Source organism: Ciconia boyciana, chromosome 9, assembly GCF_034638445.1.
Source record: "Ciconia boyciana chromosome 9, ASM3463844v1, whole genome shotgun sequence".
In the NCBI taxonomy this organism is placed as follows: domain Eukaryota; kingdom Metazoa; phylum Chordata; class Aves; order Ciconiiformes; family Ciconiidae; genus Ciconia; species Ciconia boyciana.
The window spans coordinates 23,701,088-23,726,074 of record NC_132942.1 but is presented as its reverse complement, the minus strand read 5'-3'; the positions used below and the strand labels follow the sequence as shown (position 1 = coordinate 23,726,074).

Sequence of the window (24,987 nt, the reverse complement as noted above, 5' to 3'; positions counted from 1 at the left end):
ATGGGGGCCGGGCCGGGCCTGCCCGGCGCTCCCGCTCTCCGCAGGCCTCCCCGGGGTGGTTCTGCGGTTCCCAGCCCTAAGGGACCCTGAGGCCTTTCCCCTGGCCCTACTGTGCAGCCCAAGGGTTTGGGGTGCCGGCCCTTCCCATCTCAGCCCTTCTCTGTCCCGCCGGTATAGTCCCTTTGCCCGCTTGTGCCTGCTGCATTCCCTTGGCTCTTAGGAGGTGACCTACTGCACCCCAGTAGTGTAAGAGTCCTGCACAGCCATCAAGAGCTTGACCTGAAGCTGAGCCACATTGCTCTCAACTCCCCCCATAGCTCTGCTGACTCCTAGGAGGTGGTCTGGTGCATGGGACAAGAGCTGGGGCTGCAGAGCCTAGCCCTGCAGGGCAGCAGCCTCACAGAGACCACCTTCACCAACCTCATCTTTCCTTACAACAGCTCCTTTATATCCAGGACGCTGCTCTCCAAGCTTCAAGCCCAAGAGGCACTGGCCCACTTGCAGGAGCTGAGCCTGTCCAACTTGTTACCAGGACCACCTTCAGTGCTCCTAAGCCTTCCTAGGCTGGAAACAGCCTTAGCTGTAGCTCCACAGCTACCTTCCTTGGAGGTGACTTGACCCCTTGCCTGCTCCTCCACTCAGCAGTAGGAACAAAACCTTCCTGCCGGCCATCCTCCAGGCTTCTTCATGCTCTGTGCCACAGCTTCCGCAGTGCTGCAGTACAGTCCCAGTCTTGCCTGCTTTAGCCCCTTTTTGCCCGCAGTCAGCCTGACCCCTTCCCCAAACCTTTGGAAAGGACATGGCCCCGAGTTCTCCACAAGTGTTTATTGTCCCAATATGTGGGAGGCAGAGGCACGGTCGGAGCCCCAGTGACCTGCAGCTGCAGTCACAGGCTATACACGATGGAGAAGATGTAGGCACAAGGAGGTGTGGGGCACTGCGGTGGGAGCTGTGGGGGCCAGGGAGGAGGTAGCTTGTCGTGGTGCAGTAGTGCAGCAGCATGGCTGAAGTGTGCAAGTATCCGCCCAGGGCAGGGCAAGGCACCAGGATTGGCATGAGTGCCACAATGCTGGGCAGCAAGGGCAGACTGGGGTCTCCTCCTCACACCAGGCACAGTGGCAGTGAGCCCCTACCCAGCTGAAATGGTGCTGGGAGAGGGGGCTTGTACCCTAAACACCCCCCTTCCAGGAGAGGGAGCACACAGGGTTCAGCAGAAAAACGTTTCAGTGCGGCATGGGCCTGGCTGGGCAGGCACATTGTGCTCTGGAGATGCCATCTGCCCGCCACACTGAGCGGAAAGGGTGTCTTACCCTTTTTCTAACCCCTTTCTTGGCCAGAAAGGATCCCCTACACTGACGGGGAGAGCCAGGCAGTGCAGATTTGTACCTTTGTAGTGCTGCCCTGGCTCCAGCTGTCCCAGGGCTGCCTGTACCCTTATTCCTGCCAGCACCCTTATTCCTGCCTGCATCCTTGCCCTCTGCCCAGGCGGCTGCAGTGCGGGGGGGTCAGCGCCACCACAGAAGGGTTTGGCCATCTGGAAAGTATTTTGTCTCACCTGCCTGTGGCAGGGGGGCAAAGCAGATGGGTCACTGCCCTCAACCAGGAGCCTGATGCACGGTGGCTCAGCCCCATGCTCTCGCAGGAGGGCAGGATGCAGGCAGGGAAAGGTGGGCAGTTCGCCCCGGGACAGGCAAGGTGCAGGCAGCGCACGCCCAAGCCCCCAGCCAGCACCTGGGCTTGTCCCTTTGGGCAGGAGATGGAGGACAGAGCCTGGAGGAAGGGGTTTGATTTTGGGGCGCATAGCAGGGGGACGGGGCACAGGGAGGAACTCACTGCTCTGCATGGTGGAAGTCGTAGCAGAAGTTTAAGTTGCTGGGGGGCTTTGGAATGGGAGGGGGGGTGTCGGGGATGCTGATGTTCTCCAGGTCCAGGAGCCGCAGCTTGAGCTCCATGGACAGCAGGACATCGAGGTCCGTCTGCGTTCGCTCGCTCGTCATCTCCTTGCCCAGGAGCACGTTCAGCCCATCCGTCCAGAGGCAGAACTGGGGAAGCAGAGCATGGGCATCTCTGGCACCACCCCTGGGCAGCCGTAGAGCCCACTTCTCCCCGCCCTGGGGCTCCCACCCCAGGCAAGTCCAGGAGGATGGGCTGTGAGGAGCACACACGACTCCCTTCCCTGCCTGCTGTCCCTTGGCAAGGACATCTGGCCGCAGCATGCCTCCCCAGCAGGCCCTTGGAGCTCACCTCGTACCGGGTGGGGGCAATGAAGTTGAGGCAGTATTCCTCCATGTCGTACACGATGGAGAAGGCCAGCTCCAGGACGTCCTGCGGGGACAGCACAGGGTAGCCGCCTTCTCAGCTGGACTCTTTCCAGCCCTGGCGGGGTTCAGAGCAGGAGCTGCCTCCCAGCCTCCTCCTCTGCGCCCCAGAAGACCCAAAAGGTCTCCAGTCTCAAGCCACATCAAAAACCTGCCACCGTCCATGAACCACCCAACCTGCCACCATCCACCCACCACCAAAAACCATCAGCAGGTGGGGAGGGGAGCATGCTGGGCCCCCTGCGCAAGATGGGGTGGGAGGTGCTGACCTTGTTCTGCTTCCCAGAGCTTTTCTCCTTTGTGTGTGGACACTCCTTCCCCACAAGCAGCATCTTCATGTCCGCCACAGGAACTGGGGCAAGCAGAAGAGCTGTGAGCACCTGCTCTCCTCTCCCTCAGGTCCCCGGCACTCAGAGCCCAGCACAGCCCAGGCGTGGGGGCTCACAGCCATCCGCAACACAGGGAGGGCGGGGGGGCTCAAGCCGCTCTGCAGCACCCTTTGGAGAGCCAGCCCGCCCCAGCCTGAACTCCCACAGCTCCCAGTCCCACAGTACCAGCAGGCACTGGGCCAGGCGTGCGGCAGCCAGGCAGAGGCTGCCCCTTACAGACCACACCTTAAGGCATCCCCAGCATGTCACAGCTGGGGTGGGCAGAGGGCTCCCCTCCCTTCTTCCCACCTTCTCTTTCTCCCCATCACCTACTTTTCTCTGGCAGGCTCTCGATGGGGGGAGAGTGCACCCCCTCCTCCACGTCCCCGTAGTGCAGCACCTTGTGGTTGGGTGACAGACGGCAGTACCAGAGCTTGTCTGCAGCAGAAGGGCTGTCAGGAAATGCTCAGCCTCCCCCTGCTGAGGTTCCCTCCCCCAGGTGGACGGAGCTGCCCCCTCATCAGCACACCCCACTTGGTCCCACTCCGTGGGTTAGCCCACGCCAGCTGTCCAGGAAACCAGGCACGCTACTCCCCGCAGGTTAATTGTGACTTCCCTAGTGGCAGGGGACATGGGGACAAGCCTCTGCCCCCCTCCTGGCACCCCTGCCCAGGAGCAGAGGGCTGGCACTCACCCTGCCTGCGGCGGCTGCTGATCTTGCGGAAGAGGGTGCCCTCGCAGAGGTGCAGCATGCGCTGCTGTCGGATCAGCTCCAGGAGCTCTGGCTTCAGCCTCTCACGCAACTCCCTGGGGCAAGAGCCAGCAGAAGAGGAGCACGGCCACTTCAGCAGGTGCTCGCTGACCTCCCCCAGCCCCACGGTGTCCCAACCCACAGCCCCCCATCGCAGCTCCAGCTCCCTGCCCACAGCCCACTCACAGCACGGGTACAGCCAGTGTCTCCTCCTGGTGCAGCCGCTCTGTCTGCCGCAGCTTCAGGATCTCGCTGTAGTTCAGCGCATTCACTCGGGTCTTGAATAGCTCCAGGGAGGTGGGCTTGAGGGACAGGGTCCTGGTGATCTGCTCCCGCACCACCTGCAGCACCTGCAGGGCCCATGATGTTACACCCCGTCTGGTGACACTCCCCAGACAGAGCCCCTGAATTTGTGCACAGCCCATGGCCCCAGCTCCCCTCGCACCTTGTCAAAATCCTCCAGGGTAGCGCGCATCTCCTTCCAGGTCTTGTTCACCAGCTGGATGCAGATGCAGAAGAGCTCCTCAAAGAAATGATCCTGCCCGAAGAACATAGGGTAAAAGGCCTGAGCCGTCTCCGAGCCTGTGGTGAGAAGGACAGATGATGCCAGAACTCCTGGTTTTTCCCGGGGATTTCAGTGTCCAGGAGAACCTGGATATTTCCCAGCCCTAGCTCCCCTTCCCCTGCTGTCGGCCACACCAGAGCCTGGTGGCCCCACATACGCAGCCCCCTGCCCTGACAGCTTGTCCCCAACTCATGCCAGCCAGCAGGCAGCAGGGCAGGGAGAAGGACAAGCTGGGGCACACACATACATGGCTCTCCAACATGCAGGATCTCGCAGAGGATCAGGGTGAGCTGGATGCTGCTTCGAGCAAAGGGGCATTCGTGTTTGTCTTCCCGGCTGCTGTTCTCGAGGACAAACTGGAGGAGAGGGTCGTTGCCTTGCGTTATGCGGGCCATGGACTCAGAGGGCAAGCTGTCCCCCTGAGTTGAGCCATCCCTAAGAGAAGTAATTTTCTCTCCCCAAAAAGCAGCCCCGGCCTCCTCCTTCCCCTGTGGCAGCGCTGGAGCTGATCACAGGCACAGCAGGTGGGAGCAGGGTTAATGCTCTGCAGCCACTGGCTGGTTTTGCCCAAATTGTCCCAGTTTGCTCAGACGTGAACAAGGCCTGGAAACCAAGCTGTGTGCAAAACAGTAAAAATTATGGGGACCTTTCAGTGCCACCGGCCTCAAATGGCTGCTCCTACTCACAGGGAGTACTTGGCTCCATCTGAAACAGGGCAACAGTAGGATACTTGCCCAAAAGGGACAACCTTGCCTGGGTTTGGCCAAGGACAAGTCACAGGGAAAGGAAAAGAAGGTGGAGATCTACCAGCACAGCTCCGCCAGGGAGTTCTCTGGGAGAGTGCACGCACCCTGCTGTACGCATTGGGGGTGTGCTTGGAGAAATACACCATGTTGTCGAGGGCAAGGAGTCCTGGGGGGGCACGGCGGAGGTCCTCCGCTGGGTTGCTGTTGTTCTAGGAGGACACAAAAGGATGCAATTTAGCAACTGCTGCTTTCTTCTCCGAGCAGCAGAGTCCTGATGCAGCCATGGGGTTTGCCTTTTGAGTCCCGGCAGCTCCACAGCACTCACTGTTTAGCGGTGCCAAGGAACAAGAAGGGAGGTACTGCCTGGTGGCCCATCAGGATCAACAGGGACATCAGGCTTAGAGGAGCCATCAGAAGGTGCCACTGAGGCCAGGTCGTACAGCCAGCATGGGGCTGGAGAGGGGATGCAGGGGGACGCACCATGAAGCCCAGCTTGCGGAACTCCTTGGCACACAGGGATCGCCTGCGCTCGGTGCTGAAGCTGCTGGCAGGCGCCTCGCTCTCCGACTCAAAGGCAGTTTGGCGCAGAGACTGGAGGAGCTCTCGCTGTTCCTGGAGGGAGAGCAGAGAGGAGGGGATGCTGGTGAGTCCCACACAAGCAGGTTCTCCCAGGACAAACCGACAATGAAATCAAATGTGCTGGGTTCACCTAAAGGCGAACCTTCACCCGCCTTTACTTCCACAGGTGGAAGAGAGCAGGGCCAGACTCACGAGAAGAGCATTCCCAGACCTGTGAGTAGGGATCCATGGATGTTCTCATGCGGCGCTCACACAGGTTGAGGCTGACGGACTGCAGCACGTACAGGTAATGGGCCATCTCGTCCCCCAGTGGCTCAGAGCTGTGGATGATGTTCTACAGGAGACCACGAGTGAGAAGGTTCCCCCAGACTGCTGCTCCTGGTTCCTCCAAGCCCAGGGCAAAACAGCCAAAGCCCAGCAGGTCCTGCTGCTCGAAGGGGCGTTAGGAAGTGGGCAGCTCCCCTTGGGGTTGGGTGAGAGCTGGGTGCGCTGAACTGCAGGCAGCCAGGGTGCAATCCTGGGCACGTGGGCACCAGCAGCCACAGGAGGCATCAAGGAAGGGGTGCATGGCACACAGGCAACCCAGCCAGGCATGGTCACCAAAGGCAGGGGCTGAGGGGACAGGGGCTGGGGAGGAAGGACAGAGGATAAAGCACAGAGCAGACCCTTGCATGACCCTAGCTCCTCACCTTGTGGATAAACTGCCTGATGTTCTTCTCCCTCAGGTAGTCCATCATGTCCTAGGAAGGGAAGAGGCTGTGACACATTCCCCAGCTTAGCACACCACCATTTCCCAAAAAAAGCTGGTGTTCCCTCTGCAGACCTGCTTCCCTGCTATGCCTGGCTTTGGGCCACAGGCAGGGTGGGGACAGAAAGGAACCGGCAGTCTCAGGAGTGAAACTTGTGAGTAGGAGACCCACACCCAGCTTCCACTGCCCTGGCAGCCAGGACTAGCCCACCCTAATGGGGCTCAAACAGATCTTGCCCCACTAGGCTGCCAGAAGAGGTTGTGTCAGTCAAGGAGTAGAGGCAGAGTGAGGACACTGACTTGAAACATTTCCGGGCACCCCTCACAGCCCCACCATCCCAGAGAACACAAACACTAGAGCGGAGGACCCAGCTCCCCAAGACGCCATCACAGGGGTGCCCAGCCGCAGTGGCCCACATGTGCCAGGCGCTGGGTCTAGGCCATCACGGTCACTGTGCCACCACCAGCCGTGATACTTATCCTGTCATCTGAGATCTTGCATCCCCGCAAAACTGCTCCAAGGGGTGTAAGACAGCAGACACCTCTTGGCAGAGTGCCTCTGTGACAGGGGCACTGTGCTGCTTGGAGTTGTAATGTCCACCACCCTACCATCACCCAGTCCTGCCTACTGCCTGCGGGCAGAGAGCAGCCCCTTACCCGCCGCTCAGCGTCGGTTGCAGCCAGAAGCAGTGCAATGAGCAGGGCCATTGCCTTCAGCTGCAGCTGGGTGTTTGTCCTGCAGAAGGAGGATGACAACGAGAGTCACCAGATCTGAGGATGGTCTTGCCCTCCCCAAGGCAGAGTCCTCTCCCCAGTTCACTGCTGGACCCTGCTGCACGGAGCTGGGGGACCCAGAGAGGCCAGAGCCATGAGTGAGAAGCTGCTGACAGCGGGACTGGGAGTGAGGTGGTTCCCACAGCTGTGACTGGAGCACCTACGGATGGATCAGATATCGCTCTGCACACACCCATGGGTGCAGCATTTTGGAGACGCAGGAAAACCCAGGGTGAGCAGACTCCTGTCTGGCCGGAGCCCTGGGCACAAGCCTCTCCATTTTCTAGAAAGAAAAACCTCCAAACTGAAGAGATGCAGAGGTATGACACAGATGTGGGAACAAAGAACCTGCCTTAGCTAAGGGACTTAAAAAACGCTGTTTGTTCAGTACAGCACCACTACCCCAAGTTGCAGGGAATATACTACTGCTCCTAAATACACCAGGGAAAGGGAAGGAAGATCCAACACCAGAAAAACAGCAGGTCAGCTAAAGAACTGAAATATCTGAACGAAACAGGCCATGAATGAAGGAATCTGACCTGGAAACGGGACGGTTTCCAGGACAGTCCATCCCTCCCCCAGCAGCGAGGACAGGACAGGCTGCCCACCCACAAGTTGCTTAGGAAGGAACAATACAACGTTGTGCCAGAGATAATCAGCAACACCCGGAGAAATCCCCTCCATCGCCTTATCCCCTCCATCGCCTCATCCCCACCGGCTTTGAGATGGGGGTGAACGGTGCCCTGGCCTCTTCACTTACACCTGCAGGTGGGTGAGAAGACGATCCAATGTCACTTCTTTTTTGACTAGCTCAAAGAGGAGGCGACTGGCGGGTACCATGTTCTCCAAGATAGACAAAGAGAGCTGCTGGACAGATGCATCCACCGCGTTCATATTGACGTAACTCACTATCTACAAGACACAAAACCATCCGTCGATGGCAGGCTGAGCCTGAGTGACAAGGGCAACAAGGAATCCCAAGGGCACAGGCTGTGGAACCCGCAGGAGGCGCTTACCTTCTTGATGAAAGCTGCACTAAGAGTCTCCCAGGAAACAAAATCATGCTCCATCAGCTCCATGAAGGCCTTCAGGGTGTGAGCTAGCATCTCCCCTGTACTGGAGGAACAGATGAGCAAACGCAGTGAGGTGGGTCCAGATACCGCCCAGTCATCACCATAAGGCAGGAGTACAGTTGCATGTTGGTGGGTACATTAGAAATAACTAGAGAAGCAGAGAGCAGCGAGCAGGAGAAGAAAGGAAAGAGAGACTGTTGTGTAAGAAATCAGACTCTCACTTAGTCATCCCAGAAAGCCGAGGCAGGGGAAGTTCAACAGTTTCTGGAAAGCTGCATTACCACAGTACAAAGATCGCTGCAGACAAGCCCTCGGGAAAGCCAAGCCACTGCAAATCCCTCCCCCTACTTCCAAGGAAATAACGCACTGCGCTGCCTAGTTTTGGGCTCCACATCCTCTGTGAGATAGGAGCTCAGAGGATATGCACCACCACATCCTGAAAGAGTCAGGCAGGCACTAGTTTGGCAACCAGCATTTTCTTGAGCTGTCTGCAGACCTCTCGCAGCTAAAACCTCATGGCAGAGGGGTTATTCAGAGTGGCAGGAATGAGCAGCAGCAGAGGCTACGATCATCACAGGAGGTTTCCTGGCAGCAAAACCCATGGGGCTGCAGATGACCCAGCCAGCAAAGGGACAGGAGAGTAATGTCTGGGCACATACACGAGGAGTCAGGATCACAGACCCCTGGGGACCTTTCCTCGGCTGCCAGTGTGTGGGGACACAGCCACATACCTGCAGGTAAGGAGCCTGCAGAGCCAAGCACCCTACTGCCAGTGCTGCCCTTTGTGCCACAGCACAGGGATCAACAAGCCAGGAACATGAACTGAGTCCATTCCAACACCCAGCTTGGAGCTCATACAGCATTAGCAAGGGAGAAGAAAAGTCAAGAACTGCAAGGAAAGTCCTCTCCGGATACTCACTCGTTCCCTTCTTCCACAATACAGAAGATCTGTTTCAAGCCATTCCTGTTGATGAACTCCTGAGCAAAGGTAACATCTTGGGAGAGGCTCGCAAGCTTCTTCAGCGAGTCCGTCTTCACATCCGAGTTGTTGCTCTGGATCCCGCTGTACAACCTCTCTGCTTCTTGGTCCTACCAGGAAGGAAAGAATTAAGCCAAAGGGGCTCAACAGAAGACAGCAAGAAGCTTGGAGAAGGTTGGAAGAGCTTAAGCACAAGTTTTGTAAGAAGGGTCAGGCTAGAGCAGCCCTAGTGAGGAGCTGGAGAGAGAGACAGAGCCACCAGAGCAGAGACCAGGAGGAGCTGAGGAAGGAGGTCAAGCTGGCACGACACTAAGAACGCTTGATGAGTTGGCCCATGCGTCCAAAGCATCTCAAGATGATTTAGTTTCTCTTCAAACTCCCCCAAGCTCTGCCGAGGGAGAATGAAGGTTGAGACAGGTCTGATGGGTCTGAGGCACCGAGAGGAGCCATCATGAGCCAGAAGTCGCCGAGTGAGGCAGCGGCAGAGGGTTTGGAGCACCGCATTGCCCCATCACAGGGGGACATTCCACCAGAACACACGGCGGAGGAGGAGACGGGGGGACAGAGGGATGTACCGGGGAGGTGGTCAGCCGTAAAATGCTCCCGTTCTTAATCTCCCCACGGTTCTGTAAGGAGAAAGGAACCGGTGAGCTGGCGAGCACTGTGCTGGCGGAGCCAGGGAGAGGTCGGGGGGCATCTCACCGACTCGGTGATGTAGGTCTGCCGCCCGTCCGCATACTGCAGGGCATAGCGCTCGGCGTTGGGCAGGCTCCACCTGCAGCGACGGGCGGCCGGTCACAGCGCCGTGGGGCTAGTGCCGGTCGCCGCCGGGCCAGCGGCAGCCCGATCGCGGGCTGTCACGACCCGGTGGTGGGCGGCGGGTGCGGTACTCACGCGTCGCAGACGTCCTTGAGCACCGAGGCGAGGGGCTTGGTCTGCAAGACAGAGGGCGGCCATGAGCTGGGGTCAGGGGTCCGGGGGGGGGTTTGGGTGGTGTCGGGCGGTACCTGCTGGAGCTCGATGAGCTGCGGGATGGCTCCCACCATCTGGATGGCAATCTTCACCACGTCCTTGGGCGGCGGCATGGCTCCTGCGGCGGCACCGTCACCTCTCAGCACGGCTCCCCGCCCCGCCGCGCCTCAGTTCCGGGTCGCCGCTGCCACCGCCTCCCGCAGGGCCCCTGCCGCCAGCCCCGAGGCCCTGCCGCCACCGGTCTCAATGGCGGTGCCGGACGCAGCCCCGAGCAGGCCCGGCCCCCTCACCTGAGCTGACGCGGGTTCGGCGGGACCCACCTCCGCGGCGAGGACGGGGCCTCCCGCCGGAAAAGGGCCCGGCCCTACCAGTGGATGAAGGGGACGGCCGGCACCCCGCTTTTCGGCAGAGCGGAGGTGCAGGCCCGGGCAGAGTGGGAAACTCTGGAAAGTTTTTTGTTTATTCACGTCAGAGAACACTGTACAAATATTACAGGCAATTTTCCTTCCTTGCAAAAAAAGTATAAAAATAATCTTTATATATGAATCAAAAGTTCATTTGCAACTGTAAATTTTTCTCTAAGTATCCTTTTCCAAAGGTTGTCTAACTGGTGGGAAACACAAACACTTGGAAGGAGGGCGAGGGCCAGGCAGTACACAGAGAGCTCGAGCTACACCAAAGCCACGGAGCCTAGCTAACGCGCACGCAGGACCGAGGGTGTTTGGTCAGGTTCCATGCGAAGGAGGGAAGATTCAGGGACTGGCTGCATGCAGGCTGGAAGTTCACCCCCCAGCAGGGTCCCATGCCACAGCTGTCTCGCCAGCAGCAGCTGCCCACTGCCAAACTAGAGAGCCTCCCGTTGTTCCTCCTGAATTCTTCACTCTTCTCAAAGAGGACGCCAGTGCTTCGGGGCTGCAGAGAGGAACAGCTCTTCTGGAGGAGTCCCACACAGAGCAGGATGGCCTGAGGAGCCACCTCAGGGACGCAGGTCCCAAGTGTATACTCTTCTCACCTCTGCGGGCTCCAAGAATTTAAGACCTTATATCCCCTACTGCTGGTGCTCCAGCTGGTTGTGTGGTTCACAGGCGGTGAGCAGCTAAGCGGAGAAGTTAAACATCAGCTGGTTACATGGATGGCTGCAAGCTACGTCTCTGCAATGGCCAGCATGCTCCTGGCCTGGCCCTCTCTTCGGCAGTTTGTGGAGCAGGAAAGGCAGGACAGCTGCTACCACTGCGTCGGCAGGAAGATGTGCAAAACTGAAGACACTCATATACAGAATCTGACCAAAAACCAAAGTTGGGGCTTGCAAAATACAACACAAATCCATCAGGGCGTTCTACTCCAACGAAAATGCACGGGGTCCAAGACTGCTACCACCTGATCATCACAACAAACCTAACAGCAGACCTTCCATTACAAAGCGATGAAGAAAATCTTGCGCAAAAATGATGCAGAGAAAGCGTCACGCTAGGTAGTGACCTGCCACAGGATCAGGAATTGGGAGCGTGGGTACGGACACTAGAGGAGCAAATTCAAATATACAGAAAGCCTGATCCTGAGCAGATGCTGAGAGAAAAAGGGGGGGGAGCACTATTTTGACAACACCTACGTAACTTGTCACGGCAAAGTACTACTGAATTGTTACTGCTTGGTCGCCTTTTAGGCAGTTGAAGGCTCAAGTGCAATGGTTGGAGAAGACAGCTACTTGCAAATATGAGCAGGCTCTGATGTACCTGGAGTACCTTACAGGCACCAGCTGGAGCAGTCTTATCCTTTCAAACATCTCTTCATTCAGGCAAAAACAAATAAAAATTTTAAAAAACCATACTGGCACCTATTCTTTAGCCCTGTAGAAACAGCACAGCTGCTGTACAAGGAGCTGGAGCCCCTGGGCTCATGCATCAGCAGACTGGTGAATGCAGAACCAGCATTCCTGCTGATGCACAAGGAGGGAAAGACTCAGCTCCTGGGTCCTACTAGGAATGCTCAACTCCTCAGTCCCACTAGGAGGCACAGCTGGCTAAAAAAAGTGCTTTTTCTTGTAAAACATACTAGCTTGGTCTGGAGTCACTGGAAGAAATGGACACTTTGGTGCCATGTTTTTTTTTCCTCGTTGTCATTCAGAAATATACCACCCCAATCTGAACCGCTCACATTGAAAAATCAAGCTAACTACCTCCGGGCTTGTGAACTGACCACGGTGTTAGGGCTCCTTGTAGCAGCTGGTACCTAGTAGGTGCAAAGTGCCTCTAGGAGTGCAGGAAAAACCAAGGCATGCAGATTTGAGGAAGCTCGGAGAGGCACATGGGCAAACTCTATAGGTGAACTGGGAACACTCAAAACACAGACCCTTTCAAGTGAGGCCCAGGATCCAGTGGAGAGAGAGAGATGCAGTGGGGCGAGTTGCACGTGCAACAGAGGAAGAGGAAGAAGCTACGAGGAGGCTCCCAGCCTGCAAGTCCACATCTCTTGGTTCTGAGTCCATATGAGAGCATCTCTGAATTGCTCACTCATCGAGCTCTAGCACAAAAGGAATCCAAAAGTAGACACTTTCCAAAGAGTTACAAAATGGTCTGTGTTTGCGAGGCTCACAGCCGCACTGAGAAGTCAGAGGTTGAGGACAGGCACGTCAAAGAGGTCACAGACGCCTTCGCTCTCATCCAGGTTATAGATGTAGTCGTGATCTCCAGGTGGAGGGGAGAGGCGGAGCAAAGGAGCAAACACTGGGGAAAGAGAAGCCCATGGTTGGTTACAAAACTCAGCACTCCCACACCTAGCTAAGAGCTGCCAGTGGGCACTGAGCTGCAGAGCCATGAGGAGGCCACCTCACAGTAACAGTCTTTGAGCTTGCTTCAAATCAGCCTTGCAGTATGGAAGAGACGGGCTCTCCTGGTCCTCACACCTCTCTCAGGGACTGGCAGGACAGTGAGAATGGAGTCTGTGTCCAGAGCCCAGAAAAGATGAGGGCAAGCCTGCAGTCACAAGACTGTCAGCTGGGTAAAGTCACACAAGACCATCTACCTCCTCTGGAAAGGTCACATGAGGGGAAGACTCAAAGACTCACCTTCAGATGACATCAGCTCTTCCAGCAGCTCAGAGTTCATACATTCTGGGGAAGAGACAAGCATGGTTAAGCAACACACTCTACTTTCCTGGTCTGCTCCTGTGCAGTATCCCACCCTTCCTAGCCCCTTCTGGCCCTCACCCTTGTTATCCTTCTCTGGCTAAGGCACAGTGTATGCAGCAGGCATTGGCAAAAGGAGGCTTGGGCCTCCTGCCATGGGCAAAGGGAAATCTGTGTCAGACAATCTGCGTCAAGCTACATCAAAAAATTTCCCAGGAGGTTTCTGCCTGCTTTAGCTCAACCATACGCCAGTCTCCTTTGTATGATGGGCTGTGCCTTACCCCTGCACTGGCATGCTAGCTGGTGCCCCAAACTCCTCCAAAGGAAACTCTTCAACATGCACCAGAAACTGACCTGGTAAAGCCTGACATATTCACAGTCCTCAATTACGAATTGGTTTTACAATTTGCTAAAGGGATGAAAATTAAAAGCCAAATGAGCTGTTCTAGGAGCAGTAGAACTAATGAACCTCCAGTTCCCTCCAGATTTTTGTCCTTTGTTCCCCTAATTTGCTCCCCTTGCCCCACAGCTGTGCTGTGGCTAATCCAGCCATATGCCCTGGCAGATTCGCTGGCTGCCCACTGCCAAACAGAACAAACATCTGAGCCACTACATATCCTTCCTGAATGGGCCATTAACTCTGCTCTCCCCTACCCACACAAACTGTAAAAAAAAAAAATCTCTGAAATGTCATTCCTTCCTCCAGCATTGTTACTCTCGGCTAGTAGGTTCACGAGGCACTTAAAGGGTAGACAGACAACCACCCAGACAAAACACATGCAAGTCAATCTCTTTTCTTTAAGAAGCTGAGCGTTTGAAAACAACTTTCTGAATACCTCTCACTTTACCAAGTTAAGATAGTGAATATCTAACTCAATCTAACTGGGTTGATGAGATATTACCCACACTTGAAATAGGCTTTCACGAAAGAAACTCAGATGAGCCCATTTTCAAGACACTTATTCACAGCAGGCTATTTCCTAGAGGACAGGAACCTGTCTAATTCAGTGCCATGAGATGAGAGTACTTCAACACCAAGTGACTATACAGGACTATACCAGCTTCAATAAATAGCAATTAAATACAGAACCTGCATTCTTAGATCAGAGCTGCTAATATAGCAGGGTGTGTATATGTGTGTGTTGAAATTCCGTTTTTTTCCAGGATATGAGTTTAAAGCAAGGAGTTATTAAGCACCCATTTAAAAGAGAGAGAAAACCATGCAGAAAAAGTAATTCCAATACAAAACACTAAGGAAGAACTCCAGGCTCCTGCACCTTAAACTGCATAGCCTTAAAGCAGCAGCTAGTGCCAGGGCAACGTTACTGGGATCACACAGGGATGAAAGAGGCTGCATGGAGCACGCTGCAAGGCCCATTTCTCCAGGCTCTGTAGTGTTGCTTTTTTTCCAGTCCTGAGCTTTGCCTCTGTAGCTGTTGACTGTTTTGTCCTTCACTCCTGTGTCTCTAACTTCCCCCTCCAAACTGGGCAGAATAGTCCATAAAATACCACACGTTACCATAGACAGCAAACATCTCCTTTTCAATAGTGTCCACATAGTCCCATAGTATAGTTAGTTTGGGTTAAGCTAGATCTTCTACACGGGCTGGGGCCTTGCAGCAGTTTATGTTTCACATTGCGAAGTCAAATTTACTCTTCAAGATACATTCAGTCATTACCAAGACTTTATCCACTGTTTACAGCAGCAGGTGCTGAGCAAGGAGGAAAGGTGTTCTCCAGGCCAACTGTGGAGCCCAGGGCTCCTAGCACACAGAGCAGATGGTTGAGCATGTGCATTTGGGACTGTGGGGTTTTTACACAAAGACAGCACTTTCACAAAGCACCTGCTAGAGCACAGAACTAGGGACTGTTGTACATATCCTGTCACCACCACAAAAGCGCTTGTGTGTACTTGGCTCTGCCTAGCTGCAGGGCTAGAAAGTATTACGCTAGCATTGAAGGGAAATAAATGTGCAGATAAAAAGAGCTTCCCAGTTTAGGCTTATGTTAGACCAAATTCCTTCACCTCTCCTGCCCTTAGCCTGGAGTCTGTCCTACCATTAGGCAGCAACACCCAGACATTCCTTGGGCAGAGGCAGAACTCCTAACACAACTGACAGCATCCCCTCTCCTACTGCTCCAAAATTACTAGCACCACCAAAACCACAGAGGGATATTTTGAAGAGAGAAGACTATCTCCCTAGATTATTTGCTTGGATTAGCCTCGGGCAGGCTACAGCTGAAACAAGACTAACAGGGATTTTTTTTGTGTGCAGAAAAGCTGGAGAAGGAGCATGGGAAGCCAGAGCACAGATTAGCGTTGGCATGGGGAAGGGAAAGCCCTCATCTACACGCTGTAGGGCAAACTCTTAACAGAGGTTGCTAGCAACATGAAGACAGAAAAATACCTACAGAAACCGGTAATTTTAAGAATGCCTAACTAAAAGTAGAGAGCCAGCAGCCACCAATGACCACAAGCACCTTACAAAACCAAATCCCCAAAATAATCCAAAAGGGAGTGAATAAAACAAACTGTCCCACTTCTGTGGGTAGACAGGCACAGAACAAAGCCATGGTCAGGGAGTAAACATACCTCTCGTTGGATCAAACATCTCTGACAGCTCTTTGGGAAGTTCCAGTACTGCAAATATAACAAACCAAATGGTTTGCATCATTACATGAAGAGTCTGAAATGCTTTACAGCATAATCACCTACTGTCCTACTGTACTCCTTACACACCCAAATCATCCTATGCCATCCAGAAATTCTGCTCCCACACCCCATGTCACATACTTCTGCTGAAATGATAAGCAATAAAATACTTAAGCTTGACTACTTTAAAATAGATCTGTAGGAGCGCTGGGACATGAACATGTTACCACAGTCAGCAGCTCTAGAGTAATTGCCTGTATGTAAGCCTCACAGGGTGTCAGCTTCCATACACCACCTCGATTTATCTTGTGTAGGATGAGGACACGCCTTTAGAGTCAGCACAGGCCTACTGGGATATGGTAAGCTATACGCACACCAAAGGCCTAATTCCACAATCAAGGCTACTCCAAGATAAAGACAGACAGTTCACGCATCTCTCAGACACACTAGCAGCAGCAGTGTGAAGAAAGCACTGCATGAGCTACATTTGAGCAAGATTTCCTCTTCTAACCATAACTCTCTAACCTAGAGTGTTTCTGCAGTGAATGTAGGCTTCAAAACATTAAAGCAGTGTTTCTTATCCAGAGGGTGCTTTTCTCTCCTTGGGCCAGCCTGTCATTTCTTGGCATAAAGCTCTAATGTTCCTTTTTTAAAGCCCATTTCACCTCACCAAGGACATCAAGGAGCTCCCCAAATATACGCTGTGACATCATTAAGACCACAAGATCACTAAAGATATTCCTGAGCAAAGGAGGAAAACAGAGACAAGAGCTCTCCTAATAAAGGAAAACTCCCCACGAGTTACAAAGGTGCTCTCAATGACAGCTGGAAATTCTATAGCTTCACACATCTCAAAAATTGGACCTAGCACTACAGAAGGGACTGAAAGGGAATAATCCTACCTATAACAGCAGAGATGTGTGTCATGCGAGTGTCCCTTGCAGATTTTCTAGTACTGGTGTCACAGAAAGCATCAGGACACTAGATGTGACACAGTCACCTTCTCACCAGGTTCCCCAGCACCCTCACAGGGAAATGCCTACTCATCCCTTGCAGAGCCTGGCTGACAGCAAAGGCAGAATGGAGTTCAGCTCCTTCCTCCAGGGCCAGCAGCCTTTCCGCCGCTCCAAGTAGCATGCTTTTGGAGCAACACATGAAACGAGGGTGCATACTCACTTCCTGTGGGATCGGGCTTGATCGGCTCAAAGGAGGTAGAGGGGCTGGGTAGGACGGAGCTGCTGTCCAGCGAGGCAGAGGACTGTAGCGGCTGGGTATCTAACCCGGCTGGCTGGCCGGCTGATGCAGATGCATTGCTGAGGGGGTCAAAGTCGCCGCTGCTTTTGGACTCTGCCGCTGAGACACCACATTCTGGAAAGAGCCACAGACACACACAGGAATGTCACCTCCCACCAGCCCCAAAGCAAGCAGCTGCAGCACAGACTCAACCCTCACTGGCAATGCTGGCCAAGCACAGACAGCTGCGTAGGAAGAAGGCTTCTTGCTTTCACACAGTAAAAACTCCCAGGTCCTGCTGCAGCTCTGCTGGAGAGCAGTCTTGGTGGTGTCAGGCTGCACATAAGCCAAGAACATGCTCTCACAGCAGTTAACACAAGCCAGGTAGTAAGCTACACCAGGAGAAGTGTGGCCAGCACATTCGGGGAAGTTACTATCCTCCTGCTTGGGGCTGAGGCTGCACTTGGAATACCGTGTCCAGCTTTGGCCACGCTCCAATTCAAGAAAGATGTGGAAAAGATCCAGCTGAGGGCTACCAAGTTGCCCAGGGGTCTAGGGCACACGGCCTACAAGGAGGAATAGAGGGAGCTGGGCTTGTTCAGTCAGGCAAAGAGAAGTCTAAGGGCAATCTAACAGCAGCTTGCAGCTACCTGAAAGGCAGTTACAAAAATGAAGAACTTCGCAGTGGTGCCAAACAATGTAACATGCACAACAGGCGTGAGATGCAGCTCAAACGATCCAGACATCAGGAAAAAGGAATTCACTGAGAAGGTGCTGCAGGCCTGGAAGAGCTCACCAAGGAAGACAGGGATCTCCACTGCTGGAGGCTTTCAAAATTGGGCTGGACAAAGCCACAACCAACCTAATCCAGTATTTTTGACAGTTTTTTTTCAAACTGAAACTTGAACTTGAGACTCGAAAAGACCCTTTTACAAACTTCTGCTAATCAATGTATCTGCATGAACAGTCTCTCCCCCACCACTGCTCCTACAGGCTGGCACTACCCCCTCAAGTCAAGTGTCTTATTTCCATTAACACAGCCTGTCCCACTAATCAAGACAAAAGAAAAGGCTCACTGCAGCAAAGGCAGAGGTGCCCCCTTTGCCAGGAGCTGACAATGCTCACGACCAGCAGTGCCAGCCCCAGCCAGGCCAAGGAACGTACTCTCCTTTGTCGGTCACCATCCCATTTCTGCCTCCTGTAACCTCCCTCTCACCTGTGCGTGCAGCTTTCTGCGCAAGAGGGCTATGGTCCTGAGTGCTGGTAGGTGTTGGTGTAGAGGGCTGGGTGCTGCTGGGAACGGATGCCTCCTGGAAGTGGGCGAGCGGTGGTATCTGTGGTTTCGAGGGTGCAACTGCCTGGCACTGAATGAGGTCTTCAGGGGGAGGGACAGGTAGTACAACAGGAGGAGAGCTCCAAGCATCTTTGTTTACTAAAAGAACATCAATGGGACCACTTGTGCTCTTCAGATGGATCTGATATTTCTTCTGCCCATTTAGACCCTGAGAAAAGTCAAAAGCAAAACGCAACCATACATTAAATGCCCTTTTCAAACAGAACAGGAATTTCCCAGAGGCAAGACATGCTGTCCAGACAGTTCAGCACGGTTGCACACACAATTCCCCTGACTCCCAGGACTATCCTCTTCCCTGGTGCTCCTACAATTACTCATGTACTTCCAAACAACAGAGTTTCCTGGCAATTACTTAATATCTGGAGCCTTCCTTGGGTTGCCGGTTCCTCCGACTCCATCAAACCCCTGACTGCCAACTCCCAGCCTGGTCAATCTAGCAACAACCCCCACCCCGACACAGACACACACAGACACTCCTACTCTCTTCCCACACATTTATCACTCACCTCAGGGATGGGAACCTCCAAACGTGTGCCTGATGGGGCTCGAATTGCAAGGAGGGTGTCTCCTGTGAAAACAGACTGGTCAGCATTCAGTGGGCACAAACTGTTCTGATGACAATTAAGCACTGACAAAGAGGCCCTCCTCAAAGCCCCCTATCTCCTGTGCTCCCTTCCATGGAGGATTGCCATTTACACCCACCTGAGCTGCTAAGCGTATTGTACAGCTCCCAATGTGCCCAGGGCACAAAGAACCTGTGAAGTTTCTCCCAAAGCAACCCTAAAGTTTTTTAGCAGCATCCTTAACGGGACTAACCTTTCTTTCCCTCCGAAGGGCTGGCTTAAATTCACTTAAGAACATCTGAATCCTAAGGGAAGGATCCTTCATCCTGTCATCACAAGCTTTTAGATGTGAATTATAAACAAAAGAGCGTGCAACTCCGAGAGCTGCACTGCCAGCGGAGAGGTGGTGTCGAACTAGGCTCAGAAGCCAGGCTGCCAACAGCATGGCAGCCTCATGCTGGAGTACCGATACCTGAAACCAACACTCCCCAGTCTCTACTGGCAAGAGAGCTGCCTGTTGTTAGTTGTATTGGATCCTGCACAGAGCCCAGCACATGCACGGCTGGGAGCCAGGCGGACAGCATCTTTCCTTTTCAAGGTCTGCAGCTCCTTAAGACCTGTGCCCCTAATAACACAACAGTCACAGGCAAGCAGCTTCCATTCCATATCCAGGTTTAGAGAAACGTGAACAGAGAAATACCAGTGCTGTGAACACTAGACGTATTCAGACTGAGCAGTTAGCAGCTTTCACTTTGAATTTTTAAGCTTTGGTGTGGTTAGTATTCACACTTCACTGCTATTCTGCATTAAGCTTCACTTGATAATTAACACAGAAGATCTCCAGAGCAATGAGAGAAAGTGGACAGCAGAAGAGCACATCATTTAATTTCAGGCAGGCAAATAAAGGTCAGATCAGCAAAAGGCACAGGGATTAAAAATACCACGGGATTTGTCAATAAGATGGGATTCCTTTAACAAATCTGCACTTAAAAATATTGTTAAAAGACATTAAAAATGCATAATAAAGCTCAAAGACAGTAGGTCAAGCTTTAAGACCTGTTAGCTTCAACAATACAGGCGCTGCGTTTCTATCTTCATTGATAGCTACATCCCAAATACTTTTACAAAACAGTGTACAGTGTGTTTCCACTTCCTTTTTGATTCTGCAAGTGCAAAACGCATCACAGCAACAGACGGGAAAACTATGTTTCCCAGTCACTAAAAGCTAACACATTCTCACTTTTTTTTTTAATTAATCCAAATAATGAATCCATATTTGACAAGAGTCCAAGCATGGAAATCTTCAAGCCTTAACTCACTTTGAGAAAGCAAATTCAAGAGCAGTCAATCAGAAAAAAAAACCCCAGGAGCTGAAATTCAGCCTACACCACAGTTCAAGAACACAAGAGGTCCAGCAAAGAACCTCTGCAAAGCTCAGACACTTCAGAGAAGGGAAAAAAAATTATGTAAAGCATATTCATACAGTAAAACTGGGCACATACTAAACAGATAATGGAAAAACGTAGATCAAGCCTCTGTTCTGCGAGGAACTCAGATCTGCTTTCAGTAAGATCTAATCTTCTCTGTGCATTTTGGTGAGGTCTGACTTCAGATGCAAACTGGTTTACAAAAACAGGTGCAATAAAATGCAAAACAATCAACCAAGCAATAAGCTGTCTGCTGGTCTCCAGTAAACTCTTCCAGACTGTTGTGAGTTATCTGGCCCCAAGCACTGTCAAACTGAAAACACGATCCCTGCCCCCCAAAAGTGCTAGCTTAAATCAGAAGAAACAGTAAAGCAAAGGGGGTGGTGATGCATAAGTTACTGGCAGGAACTCGAGCAGTATAAAGTCTGGTGAACAAGGAAAGCACACAAAGGCAAAGATGAAAAATAGAAGAGCTGATGAAGTGTAGGGTGAGAAGGGTGCTTGGAAGAGATGAGGAGAGAGTCAGACAAGGGTGAGATTACACATGGCTGGGGGCGGTCAGGATAAGTAGCTTCAATCTCTGCTGCAAGCAAGCAGATGCAGGTTGCACGAGGTCAGGAGAGGTCAAGCGTCCACTGAAGCAGAAAGAAGCTGCAACTCCACACTGCTACAGCTGAGAACAGTTTATGTACTGCAGGGTGCCGTACTGCACACTGGCCACTGGGGAATTTTTTTTTTTTTTGCCCTACAGCTATTATTAAAATTGGCAATAGAGAGGAAACAGAGACTCTTGTGGGTTTTCTTCACTTTTGCCCCACAGAGAGAGAACATATCACTTTTTATACAGGCACCTCACAGCTTTACGAAGGCAGTACACAAGGGAGTGAGGTCACAGCAAGCAGCATATTCCCTTCTGTCCTGCTCTTCACTACCTCCTCCTTGCATTCTTGTTGGTGGAGGGCATGATGTAGCTGAGGGACCACTTTTTATACTACTCTCCTGCTTATACCCAGATTTCTACCATGCAATAAAATTTGCTTCCTATTATTAGAACGTTGCCTCCCCAAGCCCTCAAAAGCTTCTAACATAACACACATACACCCACATAGTGACACCCAGCAAAAAGACTTCCTTAGGAATAGCAGCTATGTTCCTTTAAACACAAGTAAAAGAAACCACCTGCCCCCTCTGATGGTGACAAAAAAGCTACAACTCAGTGGTACACAAACCCAGGATGGCGTCGGAGCTTGCACTACATTTAACTCAATGCTGTTGGGCAGCCCATGGTCCACTGCCTCCTCTTTCCTGGAGAAAGGAGAGCAGCTGGGACAGACTGATAGGACTTCAGCATTACATCTTTACGATGGAGCACCATTTCCTCACCTGTGAAGCACTTGCAGATATCTTCATGTGTCACATACGCTAATGTTTCCACGGTTAAGGAGAAAGGCTGCAGCTTCCTGTGCAGACAGAGAACTCAAAGGGCACCTGGCGTTTCCTTCCTGAGCACAAAAAAAGTCATTCCCAGAAGGCTCTCCATGCCACACTCTGAAGTGGTCTGCAGACGAGGTCTGCAATCTACATACTTGTCAGAGCTGACATCCTAAGATAGGCAAGCCACAAGAGCAGCTCTGCACTCAAAAAAGCAGCACCTGCGGCTCAGACAGAAGCACTTTTCTCCTCATGGTAAACATTACAGTGTTTTTACTTCAAAAAGCCAGATGAGAAACCATGCACCACAGAGAAAGCTGGTTCCCAGGCTGGACAGAGTTACCCTAATTTCAAAGGCAGGCACTGCCTCTTGACCCTTTCAGCGCAGATCCTCCAGCAACAACAGGTCACCACGACCCCTCTGCCCTGAGCAGGGCAGCACCAACTCGGCCCTCAGGTCTCTGCTTTCCAGCCCAGCAAGTGAACACAGAGACAGAGTAATCAGTTCACACAAAGGATATCGACTGTTCTGCACGTCTTCTGTAACGTTTTTGATGCTCTGCTGAACCCACATCTTCTGCTGCTCCAGCTCCTGTTCCCGCTGCTCCAGGTCCTCTATGTCTGCCTTCAGCTCAATAAGTTTGTGAGCTATTTCACGTGTGTTGCAGCCAGGACCTACCCCTCTGCGTAAAGTAAAAAGGAGTCACATGCATCAGCCTCTTGAAGCACCCAGACCAGCCCCAACCTCTCAGAGAGGTTGCCACCTCCCTTACTGCCACCTCATCATATGTCAAGGCCAGATTGCCTGGAAAGCCTCATCTGCACCCACTCTACATCCCCACCTTCCAGCACAGCAATGTTTGGCACATCTGCCTACATGCCACAGACTGGAAGGGCTCTTCCCCATCTCCAGTACCATGACAGGCATCTTTTCTAGCCCAAGGCGCTGCAAATACTTAGTTTGTACCAAAATAACAGCTCCGCTGTAAAAGAGACATGACATACTTACTTCAGCTTTCCTCACTACTACCATTAGCATAGCCCAGCTGGGGGAAGTACAAGCATGCACAGACCACCGAGGAACCTTGCTCTGAGCAGGGCATTTTAACCACAGTGTCACTGAGACAACAGCCTCACGAAGCCCTGCTTGCCTGAAGAAGAAAAAGGCACCCATACAACAGGACCTGGGACTAGAAGGGACCTGTGAATGATTTAGAGCTTCTCTGTCACTCACTTCCACTGGATACTGTTCTTGGATTTCTTCTCTATCAACCCGATGCCTTCCAGGACATTCGTGATATCATAGATCCGTCGCTTCTGTCGCACAGCCAAGGTGTCCGCAGCCTGCAAAAAAAAGGTTAGATGCTTAACTCCAAACTCTCAGTCATGTTTCACTCCTTCCTGCCTGTCAGATTAATTCCTGGCCAAGCACTCTGCTCGCCATCTCATACCTCTCTTGTCCCAGCGCCTCAAATTACAAAGCCGTGTTCTCAATGTCATTATGACCATGAGAAGCCACTGCCCCTTCGTTCCTTTTCTTGCCCAGCAACCTCCCCACCAAGCACAAACCAAATTCCAGCCATCTCACTCACAGTGGGTCCAAAAATCACCATTCCTCAGCAGCAAAGCAGTCCTAGGAGACACTAGTCTGGCAGCCTAAAATTTCAGTACTCCACCAGGGTAAAAATGATGGGGATGGGAAGAGGAATGCAGAGAGCTGTCTGTGCGACAGACAAGAGTTTAGCAAAGTCGACATTCAAAAGTTCTTTTCTAAATCTGACCTGATGCCACTTGATAGAGAATTGACACCATTTCAAGAGGCAGATTCCTCTGTTTGAAAGGCATGATGCCAGGAGGAGGGTAAGCATGGCTGTAAGGGAGGAGCTCCTGAGCACCCCTGGGACTTCCCTGCCTTGCTCAAATGCCTCGGGTTTCGGGACACACCAGACTGCACCGATATGCCTGTTTCTACTACCACATGGCAACCTAGCACCAGCAAGAGTTCAACAGGCGCAGCACCAGCGTGCCAGCATAGCCAGGACCAACAACATCAGTGGCACTGCATACAGAGCGGGTCAGCACAGGAATGATGGTTCCCTGTCACCTACCAGTAACAGACCAGGACTTTGGAGACCCTACACTGCACAACCATCTAAATCATGCTACATGCTAACAAATACGAATCCACTTAATGGGCATTTTAAGCAGGAAAACAGTGCCCAAATCCAAAGAGATGACAATTTGGCAGAGGAGAGGATGGAAGCCTACAGCCAGGAGAATCCTCCAGCCCTTGCATCTTCAGTGCTTTCTGACACTTGCCTGCTGCCTGTGAAGGGTCAGAGCGCACTCGCACACATACCCACATTAAGAGGTATTTGTAGAAACCACAGCAAAGGAACTTCACCTATAGAAAAGGCCCAGGTTTAAGTACCATACAAGCCACAAAGACAGAGTTACTTTCTCTAAGTGAAGATCTTCAAAATGCAGAAGCAAGGCACATTCACAGGGCACTTCACAGCCTAAACGCATCAGGGACAACCTTTGGCAGAGATGAATCTGACCATACTCCCTGCTGTATGTCAGGGGAGCAAAGCGCAGTAGGGAGGAACAGTCTCTCCGTTGCTATAGGTCTTGGAGGCTTTATAGGGCTGGATCATTATGGTGCCGGTGATCAAGTAGCACCTTGGTGTGGGGCAAGAACACAGAAAGAGAACAAGACGGCCAAACAGGGTTCCGACTGAAGCACACAAACCCCTGCAACGTCAGGCAAGGTCCACTGCCTCCTCTTCCTGGGGAAAGCAGAGTGGCTGGGACAGACCGATTGGAAGGAAGCAGCGGGAGGGAACATTAGGGCGGCAGGTGCAGAGCCCCCTCTGCACACCCTTAGCGGGGCTGGCAGCTCTGCCGCACCCCCGGCGCCCCCCAGGGGCCCCACTTTCCCTGCACCTGCTGGACCAGGCGCTGCCGTGTCCCGACTCCCCCCCAAAAACCGGCTTCAGCCCCCAGAGGACCGGGCCTGCAGGAGCTCCGCTCCCCCCGCAGAAGGGCCCCGGGCCGCGGCGGGGGCTCCCGCAGAGCCCATCCCGGGCCCTCACCACCCGCCGGCAGCCCCCGCACCAGCTTGAGGTCGAGCACGCCGTCCTTGGCCTCCTGCAGCAGCGACACGAACTTAGTGGTCAGTAGCCCCAAGCTCTTCTCATGCCGGCTCGGCGCCCCCGCAGCCCCGCTCCCACCCCCGGGGGGCTGCGGCCCGCACTCCGCCATCTGCCCGCCGCCGCCGGCTCCGGCCCCGCCGCGCTTCCGCTTCCGGGCCGCGGGGCACGACGGGA

The 24,987-nt window shown here is 53.1% G+C and overlaps 2 protein-coding genes across 7 annotated transcripts; both read right to left on the bottom strand.

The window, feature by feature from the left end:
• Positions 1-717: 717 nt before the first annotated feature.
• Positions 718-10,235, bottom strand: ELMO3 (engulfment and cell motility 3). Of its 5 annotated transcripts, XM_072873244.1 has the most exons (20): positions 9,909-10,212; positions 9,796-9,836; positions 9,604-9,676; positions 9,477-9,527; positions 8,842-9,011; positions 7,866-7,965; positions 7,610-7,761; positions 6,733-6,811; positions 6,017-6,067; positions 5,539-5,661; positions 5,229-5,360; positions 4,853-4,957; positions 4,250-4,358; positions 3,883-4,019; positions 3,624-3,787; positions 3,381-3,493; positions 3,020-3,124; positions 2,588-2,670; positions 2,245-2,325; positions 719-2,042 (listed from the first exon to the last, which is right to left on the bottom strand). In XM_072873244.1, exons 1-20 carry the CDS (start codon positions 9,984-9,986, stop codon positions 1,830-1,832), a joined length of 2,160 nt encoding a protein of 719 aa, XP_072729345.1. In that variant the 5' UTR covers positions 9,987-10,212; the 3' UTR covers positions 719-1,829. The 5 variants fall into 5 exon arrangements, with proteins under 5 accessions (XP_072729347.1, XP_072729346.1, XP_072729345.1 ...); XM_072873246.1 differs by lacking the exon at positions 4,250-4,358 and having other exon boundaries at positions 718-2,042; positions 3,883-3,975; positions 9,909-10,235; XM_072873245.1 differs by lacking the exon at positions 9,477-9,527 and having other exon boundaries at positions 718-2,042; positions 9,909-10,227.
• A 112-nt stretch (positions 10,236-10,347) lies between these two features.
• E2F4 (E2F transcription factor 4) lies at positions 10,348-24,974 on the bottom strand. Of its 2 annotated transcripts, XM_072873253.1 has the most exons (10): positions 24,776-24,974; positions 22,893-23,002; positions 22,180-22,341; positions 21,611-21,654; positions 18,744-18,805; positions 18,100-18,385; positions 16,827-17,018; positions 15,591-15,638; positions 12,938-12,982; positions 10,353-12,596 (listed from the first exon to the last, which is right to left on the bottom strand). In XM_072873253.1, the coding sequence occupies exons 1-10, from the start codon at positions 24,920-24,922 to the stop codon at positions 12,481-12,483; spliced, it is 1,212 nt and encodes a 403-aa protein (XP_072729354.1). In that variant the 5' UTR covers positions 24,923-24,974; the 3' UTR covers positions 10,353-12,480. The 2 variants fall into 2 exon arrangements, with proteins under 2 accessions (XP_072729353.1, XP_072729354.1); XM_072873252.1 differs by lacking the exon at positions 15,591-15,638 and having other exon boundaries at positions 10,348-12,596; positions 24,776-24,960.
• Between the last annotated feature and the right edge of the window lie 13 nt (positions 24,975-24,987).